The sequence below is a fragment of the Nansenia antarctica genome, assembly GCF_963989245.1.
Source record: "Nansenia antarctica genome assembly, chromosome: 7".
In the NCBI taxonomy this organism is placed as follows: domain Eukaryota; kingdom Metazoa; phylum Chordata; class Actinopteri; order Argentiniformes; family Microstomatidae; genus Nansenia; species Nansenia antarctica.
The window spans coordinates 37,232,224-37,247,894 of record NC_137677.1 but is presented as its reverse complement, the minus strand read 5'-3'; the positions used below and the strand labels follow the sequence as shown (position 1 = coordinate 37,247,894).

General features: G+C 45.1%; 1 protein-coding gene across 5 annotated transcripts in view; it reads right to left on the bottom strand.

Moving 5' to 3' along the window:
* Nucleotides 1-1,272: 1,272 nt before the first annotated feature.
* Nucleotides 1,273-15,671, bottom strand: part of ttll4 (tubulin tyrosine ligase-like family, member 4) — a 27,113-nt gene continuing 12,714 nt past the window's right edge. For 2 of the 5 annotated variants that reach the window (XM_080536380.1, XM_080536379.1), the window contains exons 12-18: nt 9,780-9,914; nt 9,309-9,446; nt 8,700-8,796; nt 7,427-7,637; nt 3,817-3,884; nt 3,312-3,385; nt 1,273-1,953 (exon numbers count right to left, since the gene is read on the bottom strand). In XM_080536380.1, the coding sequence (XP_080392506.1) occupies nt 1,764-1,953; nt 3,312-3,385; nt 3,817-3,884; nt 7,427-7,637; nt 8,700-8,796; nt 9,309-9,446; nt 9,780-9,914 (913 nt within the window). In that variant the 3' untranslated portion in view covers nt 1,273-1,763. Of the gene's footprint in view, nt 1,954-2,542; nt 2,587-3,311; nt 3,386-3,816; nt 3,885-7,420; nt 7,638-8,699; nt 8,797-9,308; nt 9,447-9,779; nt 9,915-15,671 lie in introns of all 5 variants that reach the window. The other 3 variants (XM_080536381.1, XM_080536382.1, XM_080536383.1) reach the window with 3 other exon arrangements.

The following is a 15,671-nucleotide window of genomic DNA, read 5'->3' as shown; positions in this document are numbered from 1 at the left end:
AGAATTTCAATCCGGCCGTTACATACGACGCTATTTTTACCTCAGCGACCTAGCGGGGTTATGTGGCGCTGCGTACTCGCATATCCCCCTCACTCACCGTGGCGCAGCACAACCCATAACTAGGTCAGGCTTAACGCAAGTCTGAAAATACCCAGTTGTACGATTAAAATATTAATTTCAAAAAGTATTTGGCACGGGAGCTACTTCATAACTTCTCCCCCGACCGACCGACAGAGGAGGAGGAGGAGAGGAAGCTAAACAGCAAAGAGAGGCGCCCTCTCCAGCAGCGGTTTGACGACATTTCAGCAGCGGTGATAACTAACTGGGTTTATGAGAGTGATTATCAACTGGTCGCAGCAGAAGATGTGCCCCATATTACACTGCGTGGACGGAGAAGTGAAACCCTGCCCCCCCCCCCCCCCCCCCCTCCCAACACACACACACGCATGCACACACACGCACACACACACAGGCCAATGTCTCTGCTGCTGGTTTCACAAGCCAGGCTGCATACAGGGACATTCCTGACAGTGTTGTGGCCACAGAGAGAAACCTTTGACCTCTGTGTGTCCCAAGCCTTGGCCCACATCCCTGCATCCCAGCTCATACTCACTGTTTAACTATTTCAGGGCGGGCCTGCTGTCAAACTGTGACTGTTTAGTCTAGATATTAAAACATGAACAAAAAAAAAAAGTTGTTTATTTAAAGAACAAAAGACGACCAATTGGACGAAAGGTTCTTCAAATATCAGTTTTAATGTGAAAACTTGAACCTGAGCAGTTCTCCCATAGCCTGGGACTACAATTGTTAATAAAATGATAGAAATATCTATTTTATTATTATTTATAACAATTATTACAACTTTCAATTGTGTTCAAAAATTCACATGTAATTTATAAAGCCTATCTAAAAGTTGACCAGCCACATGGATGCCAGATGACCAACCCCCCACCTAGTAGTAAGTAGCTAGGCTGAAATGTAAACACACCTTGGGGAGGAATCTGATTGGATTGTGTCATGACCCCCTCCCCCTCGGTCTACTCAAGTCCCCCCCCCCCCCCCCCCCCCCAACCTGGTCTAGTCCTGCCCCCCGCCCCCCACACCCAGCTCTCACACTCCAACCATATGGAAAAGCCATCAGAAATAAAAACAACAACTCTCACTGATCAAAACAGTCATCAATTTGGCTAGTTATTCTTCTACACTTTTCACATCAGATGTCCCCCTCCCCCTCTCCTCCTGCCCCCCCCTCCCTCCCTAGTGGATCTCTAATATCCATATATCTCCAACTCCGACGACATAATACCAATCTCTTTGAGAGGGGGAGGGAGAGAGAAAGAGAGAGAGAGAGGGAGAGGAAGAAAGGAAGAGAGGGAGAGAAAGAGAGGAAGAGAGAGAGAAAGGAAGAGAGAGAGAGAGGGAGAGAAAGAAAGAGAGAGTGAGACAGAGAGACAGACAGAGGGTGTGAATGTGGCCCTGAGCCCCCATTAGTGGTACTGAAACACACACATCCCTTTGCACATTTCACAATGTGTGTGTGTGTGTGTGTGTGTGTGTGAGTGTGAGTGTGTGAGTGTGTGTGTGAGTGTGTGTGAGTGAGTGTGTGTGTGTGTGTGTCTGAGTGTGTTTTTGTGCGATTGGTTTGGAAGCCCATGGTGTCAACAGTGTTCACGGATGATGAGGGCATCATCACAGCCGCCCCAGTGGTGGAGATCAAACCCTCCTAGCACCCCCCCCCCCCCACAGTGGTCGAGGTCAAGCCATCATACAAAGTCTTGAGGTGGTAGGCTGTCAGTGGGGAGATAGGGGCTGGGCGTGGGGCTGGGGGGGGAGCTAGGGCTGGGGGACCCCCCAAGGCTCATGTCAGGGAGGCTGGAGGTCACGGACTGCACCTCTCGGTCCCAACAGTCCTCCTCGTCCGGCAGGGGCCTCCGCCAGTGGCTCACCACCACACTGAGAGATCAGGGAGCAAAGGTCAGAGATCAGGGGTCAGGACAGTCTCTAATAAGTCTCTACAAGTCTTTACAGGTTTTTTTTATCTACGGTATCATTGAAACAGCGATGAGAGACGACCGTAAAGAGACATATGATGGTGATAGTCGACTTCAGTAGAAATGCAGGTTAGCCTGACTATGCTAGCTAGGTCAACACGTTAGCCTGGCTATGCTACCTAGGTCAACAGAGTAGTCACCCGTCTCTTCAGACGACACAATTGGCCACAATTGTTAGAAACTCAACTTCACCTCCTTCTCGAAAAGCATTGGAGGAGAATGTCTAAGGGGGAGGGACCTAGATCTTCTCCTCCAATGGGTTTCGAGTAAGAAGCAGACGGACGGGTTGAGGTGAGGACGCGGGGAGGAGTCAAGTTCCTAACAATTGAGGAAGTAGCTGGCAGCTCTTATAACAACGAATAAAAAAAATGAATAAAAAAACTAAACAACAGTTTTCTCCCCTTTCGTCTCTGACTGCGGTATTTAGGTTTCTTTTATTATGGAAAGTGTTTACTTTGCGATGATTTGATGTATAGTTTTAATTCACTTACTTTTGACGAATCTACTTAATTTAAATCGCTCTGGGTAAGAGCGTCTGTTAAGACAGAAAAAAAAAGAAAAGAAAAAAGATGAGACGTGACCTGGTGTTGTCTTATCTCTGCTCCATCTGTGTGTGTGTGTGTGTGTGTGTATGTGTGTGTGTGTGTGTGTGTGCGGGTATGTGTGTGGGTATGTGTGCGTGTGCGTGCGTGTGCGTGTGTGTGCGGGTATGTGAGCGTGTGCGAATGTGTGTGTGCGTGTGTGTGTGCGGGTGGGTATGAAGACAGTCTCCAACATGTTGCTCTGTGTCAGCTGTTACGGCAGCTTCGCTGCAGGGTGAAGATGGTGCTTCTGTAGCTACGTAGCTTTAGCTCTCAGCTACCTTACTACTTCAACTATCTTGCTGTACTAACTGTATCCTCTGTTATTGTCACTTGTGTCCTGTACTATTGTCACTTTAATCTTGAATTATGCCTATTGCCTTAGTGTCTGCAAATTGTCTGGATACTGCTAATTGTATCCTGTCTTATTGTCACTTATGTCCTGTACTACTGACACTTTTTTATCTATTGTCGTGTGCTGCAATGTCAGGAACCGAAGCCTAAGAATTTTACTCTCTTACACTTGTGTAATGTGACGTAACAATAAACTTGAAACTATGATATCTAGCTTTGGTATATTTTGGGTTTGTTAATGTAACACTTTACTGTGAACCCAAATCAAGTATAGATGTGTGTGTGTGTGTGTGTGTGTGTGTGTGCGTGTGTGTGTGTGTCTCACCTGGGTCTGCTTGGTTCTGGCCTGGGGGTGGAGGTGTAGTCAGACTTGGGGACAACAGGGCTGGACTTGGACCACTGAGGAACACAAACACACACATCAATACAAACACACGCACATCAATACAAACACACAGACACACACACACACACACATCAATACAAACACACAGACACACACACACATCAATACAAACACACACACATCAATACAAACACACACAACAATACAAACACACACACATCAATACAAACACACACACACATCAATACAAACACACACACAACAATACAAACACACACACACATCAATACAAACACACACACATCAATACAAACACACACACACATCAATACAAACACACACAACAATACAAACACACACACACATCAATACAAACACACACACATCAATACAAACACACACACACACATCAATACAAACACACACACATCAATACAAACACACACACACATCAATACAAACACACACACATCAATACACTCACCAGGTGTGCAGGGTCCGAGGTACCGAGGTGGACGCCCTTCTGACACAGACCTGCCAGCAGACTGAGACCTGGAGAGAACAACAACAACACTGTCACTCTGGCGCCCCCCGCTGGCTGCAGGTGGACGTGCAGAAGGCTGTGAAATCACATTTCCCATCATAAACGCTAAATGGTAAATGGACTGGCTTATATAGCGCCTAATTCCAAAATGCTGCAGCTCGCATTTTGACTGGGTCAAATAAATACTACCATTTTTCACCAGTACTGGCCTCCCTTCATTGGCTCCCTGTCCATGTTAGAGCGGACTTCAAGACGCTGCTACTAACATATAAACCTATAAATGGCACTGCGCCTTCCTATTTAAAGGACCTTCTCGACCCATATGTGCCCTCAAGGGCTCTGCGCTCACAAGGCTCTGCCCTGCTGATTGTTCCTAGTCAGAAAAAAGACAATCGGTCCTTTTCATATCCCCAATGGAGTGATAAAGGTATACATTCTTTCTGACATGTCTAATGATGAGGGTCTTAGAATGTTTCATGATCTGCGTATGACCTACAATTTACCAGGGTTCAAATTTTTTCTTTACCTGCAACTTAGAACTTCCATGCGTGCATATTGTGTTCCCTGGGAACCCATGAGCTTCACACGATGTTAGATGTGGGAGTACAGACAAGGGGTTTAGTCTCTAAATTATACACTCATTTACTAGAAGCTTCCTGTAAACCTCTTGCTGTTCACCAGGTATGGGAGAGAGACCTTGATTTCTAATCTATTGGGGATCCATATACCTTGTTGTCCGAGATTATTGATTTTGAATGATACTTCATCATTGGATCTGTCAGCTTCCATGTTTCGTGTTTTATTTGCTGGTCTTACCGCAGCCAAAAAGATGTTAGCATTACGATGGAACCCTCCACATACTCTTACGCAGGGCCGCTTTAAGGGGGGGCTAGCTGGGGCGGTGGCACAGGGCCTCGCGCTTTGGAGGGATTTTTTATTTTTTTTTGGTACCCTGGTTGGCGAGGCCCTCCAAAGCGCCAGGCAAGGGACCATATTATTATTTTTGCCTTTAATACATTTCTAAATGTTCACACATGTGATAATCATAGTCAATCATACATCTAAAATCTAGCATACCTGTAGGACAGGGAGATTCTTAGCAACAGAAAAAAGTAATTTCCCCCTATGACACCTTACGTGAAACGTGAAAAGAATTTTTGGGCGCGCGTTGACACTTGTTGTGCATAGTGACTGCTTAGTGCAACGGACAAAATGCAGAGGGAACGAGACCGAGGAAGAAAATGTTAATCGGGTGCTGAAAAAAGAAATACAAATAAAAGAAAGGAAGGCTTCAGGGCCTCGCTTAGAGGTTCGTTCGAAACATTTCTAAAAACAAGTGAGGCTCCCGTTAGCACCGAAGAAGCTAACGTTACTGCTAGCACTAGCAATGCTAGTAGTAGCAATGCTAGTAGTAGCACGGCACAGCCCCCCCTGAGAGGCAAAGATGATGTCTCTGAGGTGGAGGAGGACAACTGCTACACCGGCAGCAGTGGGGCTGCCCAGCCCCAGGTGATGATGGTCAGGAGTGGCGAAGTAGAGGATACGGAGGCGGAAGATGGAGCTACTCAGAGCAGCAGCAGGGCTGAGAGTGATGGAACGCAAGACGAGCCTACGGTGTTAGATATGTCATGTATGATGATCCTGGTAAATTGGCCGGTACATATGGACTCTACAGTTACAGAAGTGATCATTAGAAGAGGTCCCCCAAAGATGAAACCTGGATTTAGTTATCCTAAAAATAATGAGAACAGGGACTTTAGTGAAACTTTATTTCTCCGAAAACTACCAAATGGGGAAAAAATAGAAAGAAAGTGGCTTGTGTACTCTCAAAAACGGGACATGTCTTTTTGCTTTTGCTGTAAGCTTTTCAACATAAAGGATAGGCCTACATGGTGGTGAGTAACATCTCTATTCATGTCAATAATGGCTTGTGCGTATTTAATGTTGGGTATGATGACTGCTTTATCCTAAATCCTAATCCTTTACGAGTATAAAAGGTTTGAAATGAAACAAACATGGTTGTAAACTATCTAAATAAGTAGATATGCTATTGTCTATCAGCACAGCATGTGAGCGCATTTCTTGCAATATATCGGTGCGTGCGTGTCGCGCGGTTATAACAGTAGCCTACATCATTATAAAAGGCCTCGCAAATCTGACTTCGCACAGGGCCTCGCATATCTCCCAAGCGGCCCTGCTCTTACGCATAAACAATGGCTGCTGTCTTTCCTGGACATACTATACATGGAACAATCTATAGCCAGAATACATGGACCTAAAGAAAGGACAATTCAAACATGGACCTCTGCAATACATAGGATAAAAGAGTTGATGGAGTGACTGTGTTTGTAGGCTGTGTTGTATGTGAATGTAACCTGTAATTGTTGTATTATTATGATTTTATGATATACCAAATATAGTGTAATGAAGAACTATGGGGTGGGGGGGGGGGTGGTGGAAGGGATGTTATCGCCATGGGGGGGGGGGGGGGGGTTACTCATGTGTTTATAGTGGGGGGTAAGATAAGGGGGGAAAAAAAAAACAGGACAGACACTTATTTTGTAAAAAAGAGTTTTTCATGTGTACTGTTTTGCAATAAATAATTGATTACAAAAAAAAGAAAAAAGACAATCCTTCCGTGCACCAACTCTCTGGAACCGTCTTCCATTGGACATCAGACAGGCAGAATCAGTGAAAGTGTTCAAAACTAAGTTAAAGACCCACCTGTTTTCTGTTGTCTATATGTCATAGGCTGTGTATTTGTGCTGTGTAATTATGTGTTTTTAAATCGAAATAGTTGTTTTAAATTGTTTCAAACTGTTGCTTACCTATTGTAAAGCACTTTGATGTAAAGTGCTATACAAATAAAGTTATTATTATTATATTATTATTATTATTATTAGGTTCACACACACATTCACACACCAATGGCGGCAAGCTACCATGCAAGGCGCCAGCCGGCCCGCACACTGGGAGCAATTTTGGGGTTCAGTGTCTTGCCCAAGGACACCTCAATACGTCGCCAGCCGGCGTTCGATCCGCCGATCGGCTCTACCTCCTGCGCCACAGCCCCGCCCCCAACATCATATTATTTTACCCGTAGCTTTAAACTCATTTAACGGGACAAGCTCCCGTCATTTCAAGACCTTGTGAAGCTCGTTCCGAATGGAAGGGTCAGAGAGCTGGACAGCCCCCCTCCCCCCCCCACACACACACACACCTTTGCCCCTGTTCTGCCAGTACTTCTGCCCCCCCCCCCCCCCACACACACACACCTTTGCCCCTGTTCTGCCAGTACTTCTGTCCCCCCCCCCCCCCACACACACCTTTGCCCCTGTTCTGCCAGTACTTCTGCCCCCCCCCCCCACACACACACACACACCTTTGCCCCTGTTCTGCCAGTACTTCTGCCCCCCCCCCCACACACACACACACACCTTTGCCCCTGTTCTGCCAGTACTTCTGCCCCCCCCTCCCCCCCCCCACACACACACCTTTGCCCCTGTTCTGCCAGTACTTCTGCACCCCCCTCCCCCCCACACACACACACCTTTGCCCCTGTCCTGCCAGTACTTCTGCTCCCACTCGTTGAGCAGGATGTTGAGGTAGCGGGGGTGCTCGAAGAAGCGGAGGTACCGCGAGGAGGCGGGGGCGGGGAACACGCGCTCGAACATCCCCTTCCTGGTCAGCTCGTCCTCCGTCTCCGCCAGCACGCGCACGTCCTCCGGGGTCATGACCTCCAGCACCGACGAGAACACCTCCTGGGGAGGGACAGACAGCAGGGGGCGCTCCGTCACACACACACACACTTCAACTCGTTCGCTCATTCGCAGGGTTAATTTCGGCAGGTTGTGTAAAATGTGTGTAAAATGTTTCACATTTTAGTGTTAGTCTTTAGACGAAGATCCACACTGGTTTTATTAGTCACATCTAGTCAGTTTGATCCTTTTTGATGAAAACTGAAAACATATTTTTGGCTAATTTGGAGAGGAGAGGAGAGGAGAAGAGAGGAGAGGAGAGGAGGGGAGGGGAGAGGAGAGAGGAGAGGAGGGGAGGGGGGGAGAGGGGGGGAGAGGAGAGGAGAGGAGAAGAGAGGAGGGGAGGGGAGAGGAGAGAGGAGAGAGGAGAGAGGAGAGAGGAGAGAGGAGAGAGGAGAGGAGGGGAGGGGAGCGCATTTTGACATAAATAAACACAAGTTGGTCGTCTAATTTTAGTCTACAAAAACCTGATGACTAAAACTAGACTAAAATGTTTTCAGTTTTCGTCAACTAAAACTAGAACTAAGAACGATCAAAAATGACTAAATGTGACTAAAACTTGTCTAAAGACTAACACTAAATGTAAAACAGCCTGCCAAAATTAACCCTGATACACTGCAGAGGGTCCATAAAGTCGCCCCAAACTTTCGACATTCTAGAGGGCCACGGGTGACAGGAACGCATAAATGATGATGCTTAGTTTTCTAGCCAATCAGAGTGTGGTTGCTAGGCTGACACCACATAGAACACTAAGAACACTTGAGGTGGTGAATGTTCCGGAACTGTTGGTTGCTGGCAGTTGGTGGCAGTTGGTTAATGTCATGGAATACACTAGTTGGTGATCTGTGTGTGTGAGTGTGTGTGTGTGTGTGTGTGTGTGTGTGTGTGAGTGTGAGATTGTGAGAGCGTGTGTGTGTGCGTGTGTGTGTGAGATTGTGAACGTTTGTGAGCGTGCAAGTATGTGTGCATGCGTGTGTGTGTCTGTGTGTGTGTGTGCGTGCGTGTGTCTCTGTGTGCATGAGTGTGAGTGTGTGTGTGTGTGTGTGTGTGTGTGTGTGTGTGTACCTGTTCAGCGAAGCGCTGGCTGAGGTAGAAGGCCCGTTTCACCTTCTCATCAGTGGACAGGTCACACCTGGAGCGCTCCTTGCTGCCTCCACACAGACTGACACAACACAACAGACACAACTTATTACCCAATCACAGCAAAACACACACAACGTATTACCCAATCACAGCAAAACACACACAACGTATTACCCAATCACAGCAAAACGCACACAACTTATTACCCAATCACAGCAAAACACACACAACTTATTACCCAATCACAACACACACAACTTATTACCCAATCACAGCAAAATACACACAACTTATTACCCAATCACAACACAACACACACAACTTATTACCCAATCACAGCAAAACACACACAACTTATTACCCAATCACAACACAACACACACAACGTATTACCCAATCACAACACAGACATCTTATTACCCAATCACAACACAAGACACACAACTTGGGAGATACTTCCACTGGTACCAACACACACAGTCTTCCTGACCTGCAGGTGGAGCTAAAGGGTGGAGGGTGTAATGCCTGTCATAAAGGGTGGAGGGTGTAGTTCCTGTCATAAAGGGAGGAGGGTGTAGTTCCTGTCCTGACCTGCTGGTGGAGCTGCTGGCGCTGCTGCAGGAGGGCAGCATCTCGTCCCTCTGAGGAAGAACGAAGCCGGCCAGGTTCAACACGTCCCTGATCATCTGACCCTTAATGGCCACATCCAGCTGTGTGTTAGAGTGGAGGCTGAGGGAGAGGAGGGGAGGGGAGGGGAGGGGAGAGGAGAATTTTTTGCACATTTTGACATAAATAAACACAAGTTGGTTCTGGGCTGGGCTAGGCTAGGCTAAGCTAAGCTAGGCAGGTGTGACCTTGGTGATATGTTGACCTCTGTGTGTCTGTGTGTCTCTGTGTGTCTTTCTCTGTGTCTCTGTGTCTCTGTGTGTCTCTCTGTGTGTGTCTCTGTGTGTGTCTCTGTGTGTGTCTCTGCGTGTGTCTCTGCGTGTGTCTCTGCGTGTGTCTCTCTGTGTGAGGTTAGGCTGGGTGGGGCTAGGCTAGGCAAGGCTAAGCAGGCGTTACCTTGGTGATATGTTGACCTCTAACACCCAGGGCTTGAGGTTCTCGTCCAGCATAATGTCGAAGCCGAACAGCTCGTGGCAGCTGTAGGAGGAGCGCAGGTGCATCTTCACCAGCGTGTTCACGTACGGGTCCGACCTGCGCACGCACGCACACACACACACACACACACACACACACACACACACACACACACACACACACACACGCACACGCACACGCACCCACGCACACACACACACACAAACACACACACACGCGCACACACACAATAATAATAATAATAGTTTTATTGTCATGCAATCAACCTGTCAGTCAACTGTTGGAAATTGGTATTTTTTGCTCTAGACACAGGGTCAGCCATAGTCGGCGCCTCTGGAGCGATTAGGTAGGTATGTTACAGAACATTCTCAATGGCCCCTAAATGTCTCTCGCCAGCTGCTGCGCTCTGAAGTGTTGTGCCGTCAGTGTCTCGCAGTAGCGATTCTAAACTTGTGATCCATCAGTAGCGAGTTCTAAACTTGTGATCCATCAGTAGCGAGTTCTAAACTTGTGATCCATCAGTCAAACCAATGTTTAGCCGGTGGAATTGTGAAGAGGAAACCCGAGTGCGACGTGACCTCGACATTACCAGAAAAAGAAACAAAATAATTCACCATTTGCCAGCCGTCTAAAGATGAAGCGCTCTAAAGATGAAGAAAATTCTCCTATTCTTGGGTGAAGATCACAGTTTTTAGACCATTAAAGCCCAATTTATACTTCTGCGTCGAATTTACGCACGGCTACGCCGTAGCCTACGCAAGGGCTCTCCCAATTTATAGTTCTGCGTTGGTCGGTCTGTGTCGCGTTGGTCGGTGTACTCATAGCGGCATAAAAGCGATTTTTTTGTTATGCTTGTTGTAAAGAAAATGTCTAAAATGCATAGAAATGACATTAAACTAAGATAATACGATGGGTATCATAATTTTTCAAATCGTTATTAATAAGTAATTACAGAAAAAGTAAATTACATTTCTGTCATGGCTTCCGCATTTTGGCCTACGAGAGAGTCGGAATCATGTCGGAAGAGGAGAGGTGCGCGCCTATGGCGTAGGCTCCGGGCCTACACAAGTTACAGCGTAGGCTACGCCGTAGATTTTACGCAGAAGTATATATTGGGCTTTACATTGAAAACAGGGGACAAAATCATGCACTTTTTACTGAACTAATATTGGCATAACTTTCTTATTTCTTAACCGATTTGGACGATCTTTGTGTTTTTCTTTTTCTTTTTCCAAGCCCCTTTAGGCTGGACACATTTGGTTTCATTTTGGAAGAGTTAAAAAATGTTGTAATATACCTAGATTAGGGGGTTAAGTGCCTTGCTCAAGGGTACATGCAGCTCCCACCTGAGGTGGGGATCGAACCAGCGACCTTCTGTTCCATTGCTAGCCGGCCTCTCTAACCTCTAGGCTACCGCCGCCCCACAAACACACACATGAACACCGACTCAAACTTACATTTTATTATATTATTACTCAATTGTGACTTTATTTTGTTGCTGCTGTTTGTGGTCTGAGCTGCTGTAACGCCTTAATTTCCCCTCAGGGATCAATAAAGTACTTATCTATCTATGTATGTATGTATGTATGTATGTATCTACCTACCTATGTATATATGTATCTACCTATCTATGTATATATCTATCTATCTACCTATCTATGTACCTATCTACCTCTCTACCTATCTATCTATCTATCTATCTATCCATCTACCTCTCTATATATATCTCGCTATATTGCTGGTGTTTCCACCATTACTTGGAATGATAATTTTACAGATAGTAGCATTGTTGTCATTTTTCTTTGTGAAATGAAGCCACGCTTTGGACTGTTCCCTCCTAGAATCCAACTTGCCTTGCTGCAAGTTTCAGAGTTTGACGTCATCATGACGCACATGTTTTTGCAATGCGCAACTGTCAGCGCATGGCCATGTGAAAAAACATGCCGGCATTAATAACTGTCAAAACCTCTGAGGCGTGCTGTTCCGACGCACCAAACAATGTCACCGGTTCTCAACTTGGAACCGGTTTTCGATTCCCATCCCAAATAAGAACAAGTGCCATCGGCAGTCAGCTTGTTTGGACGTGATCCGGCTGAATTTGTTTAAACACACTTACACTATGATGGTTTAAACACACTTACAGGGCTTAAAGTGGGAAAAAATCCTGTGCCTGAAACTTTTTCTTGGGGAGGGGGGTCACAGTTTGAGATATTGGGAGAGCGGGTACAGAAGACAGCTTCTTGTCTCAATGTTTAAATGCATTAATACTATTTTATAGTCGATACAAAATATGTCTCAATGTTAAAATGCATTAATACTGTTTTATACTCAATACAAAATAAAATAATATATTTAGATGTCTTTAAAAGAACAAACTGATTAAATCACTTAAGGCCAAACTGATTGCATCACTTATTAAGCCACTATCACTATAACAATAGATCAATAGATCTACATCAAGTAGAATACTGATGACTAGTGACCAGTCAAGACCATTGGACTCCAGGATATCTTTGAGCTCCTGCAAGAGGGCTGATGAGTTGGCGATGTTTACTTTCCTGCTGACTAGGTGTTGTGTTGTTACTTTGGCCAGATCATCATCAAAAAAACGAACAAGGACATTGAGGATTTTGTCCATGTTAAGATTAGTAGCTTCGTCGATATTAATTGAAAACGTTGCTTTTTTAAGCTTTTCACACAGCCGTTTTTGCAAGGCCATGTGTGTTTAAATAGCTGGCGTGCTGATTGGAAACGGACAGCTTTGTCAGTGCATTTTTGTCTTCTGATAGCTTCTTGCACAAATCGACGAGTGGCTGAGCCATTGTGAAAGACAGATCATGTTCAGCTATAAACGCACACACTCGGATCTTTTGCTCGCAAACACGGTCGGTCATTGAAGATGAAGTGGTACCTGTAGCCGTCGCTCCCGGCAAGGTTGTTGTATGAGCAAGCGCTCGAACCGAAGCTTGGTGACCGGGATCTGAGGCATGTTGAGCAATAACCTTCTTCCCACTACTATACTATATACCAGGGGTCGGCAACCTGTGGCACGCGTGCCAGCAGTGGCACGCGACAGCTTAAACAGTGGCACGCAAGCAATAAGTGCGAGAATGGGAGAATGTTTTTATTTTATGTTGGCCGCGTTCGTAAATTCGCGCACACTGGGTTCAACGTCATAATGGGACCAAGTAATTTGATTGGACTAGAGGCAGTCTCGGGGACGCTCCGGCGCTCTCAGGGCGAATTTACGAATGCAGCCCTAGTCTCTCTTCCACTCCACGAGAGCCGTATTCTGGCGCCTATTTTCAAAGTAAAATTCTGAATTCGATTCGATACAAGTGTTACTGTTAAGCACACATAACAATATAATAATAATATATAATAAGAGTGGGGTTTTGTGTCCCAGAAAGACCGTGCTGTATGTGTCCTATGTCACGAAAATGTTGTTTGCCGAACTTCAAGCGTTAAACGGCATTATGAGACCAAACATCAGAAGTCGTTCAAGGATGAAACAGACAAGGCCGAATCAATAAGACGTGCTGTGTATATATGGGAAGCAGGCCAGCACCTTTAAAGCATTTGCCACTGCTAAAAATCACGCAACTGAAGCAAGCTTTGCGAAACGTGGAAAGCCATTCACTGATGGAGAATATATTAAGGAGGCTTTCCTCTGTAGCTCAGATGTTTTGTTTGAAGGCTTATCAAACAAAGACACAATAAAATCAAGAATAAAAGACATCCCAGTGTCAGCCAGAAGTGTGGAACGAAGAATAGGAGAAATAGCAGAAAACGTGAAAGCGCAGCAGACCGCTGGTTTGAAAGATGCGACGGTGTTTAGCCTCGTAGATGTGAATGACATGCCATGTTACCACCCCCAGATAATGGAGTTGAGCAAAGGAAAACAGGGCCAGGGATCACATTGATTGTTAGGACTGTTTACATGGCTTTGCATACATAGCTCTTTGCAACCAAAAAAAAAAGTTTGTTGTGGTTGGAATAAAAGAATAAAATGTAAGTAACAACCAAATAATTATATAAATATGAATTATAATTCATACAAGTAAGACCCTTGTATAATCACCATCCAGTTAGGCCTACTTATTAAAATGATAACCATGGGAGCGCAGTTAGCATTGCAACTTTGGTAAAAATTGAGCGCTCCAATTTGCTTAAAGTTGTGCTACGCATCACAAAGTTTAGTTGTCTTAGATGCTATGTTGGTCATTTTGTTCAAGTTTCAGTTAGTTGACTGTTAGGCCTGTTTATTTAGCATACATGGCTTTGCATACATAGCTCTTTGCTGAAAATTGTTGTTCATGTTGTGGAATAAAATTGCAGATCAGTTGGTCTGTTTGGTTTGGTTTGATGTCGAGTCATAATTAATGTTGATATTGTGGTTGGCACACTGACTAACAAGAACATTTTAAAATGGCACTTCATATCAAAAAGGTTGCCTACCCCTGCTGTATACTATACTATACTGCCGTGGACAAGTTTCTTTGAGCACGGCGTACAGAAACAAGCACCCGGCTCCCTCAGTTTGAGGCACCACGTCAGAAGGCTTCCCGTCACTACTCTCCTCTATCCATGCCCAGCGCCATTTATTCCTTACTCCTCGTTCTAGTATAGCTGTGTCTTCGCCAGGTTTAAGAAACGTGGCTTCCATTTTAATAGACTCTTACTAAAGTTAGCGAGATAGCGGGCTGCTAAAAGCGAATGTCTCTACAAGCTAACATTACACTAGGGCTGCACGATTAATCGATTTTAAATCGAAATCGCGATTTGAAATGACGCGATTAGCTAATCGCAAAGCCTGCGATTTGCCCGCGATTTTTTTTTTTTTTTTTTTTTTTTTTTTTTTGTGCTATTTAGCAGACGCTTTTTTAATCCAAAGCGATTTACAATTACGAATTACAGGGACATTCCCCCTGGAGTAACTGAGGGCTAAGTGCCTTACTCAAGGGCACACTAGTAGTGGTGTGGTTTCAGGCGGGATTTGAACTCACAACCTTCCGATCACAAGTCCAACTCACTATGTGTTTCTCAACCCTCTCCTCGGGGCGCCCCAGCCGCTCCACATATTTGATCTGTTCCACCACCAGCACACCTGATTCAACTAATCAAGTCCAAATCATAATTGCTTTGGACTTGATTAGTTGAATCAGGTGTGCTGGTGGTGGAACAGATCAAATATGTGGAGCGGCTGGGGCGCCCCGAGGAGAGGGTTGAGAAACACCACTACCCGTATGGGATACGTCATACAGCGCGTCGGATTCAACGTCAATGAACGTCAACGTCAATGAACGTAAAAAAAAAAGACACTTGTTGAGAGAAACAAAATGGTGTTGCTGTTTAAAAAAAACATAAATAAATATGTTGTCCCAATTCATATCTTTTAAGTTCTCATCCTTGCATTAGAATTAGAGCAGTTAATAGTTTGATGGTATCATGTGGTAATGCTCTCTGAAAATAGGTGATAGATAGATTCATCCAATCACCTGCCAAGTATTTTTTGAAAGTACCTGCCCTTTTCCAAACAGCTTCCAATTAAGCTTTCCTAGATGGTTGTGTGAAACAAACCACCTGAGTCAGGTTAGTAATGCTCCATCACATGTTTTAATCTGAAGCTTGATTTTAAAGCAACCCAACTTTAAAGCAACCCAATGTAAGTTTAGTTCTTTCACTCGTAGCTCGGGCTGTGGGGCTGCTAGAGGAGGGAGCCTCTAAGTCCCCTGAAGACGTACAAACAAACTGCACGTTGATACGACCTTCCTAGCCGGAGATATGGCCACACTTTACAAAAACTCCCTTTTTTTTTTTTTTTTTTTTTTGCTATTTAAAAAAATAATAATC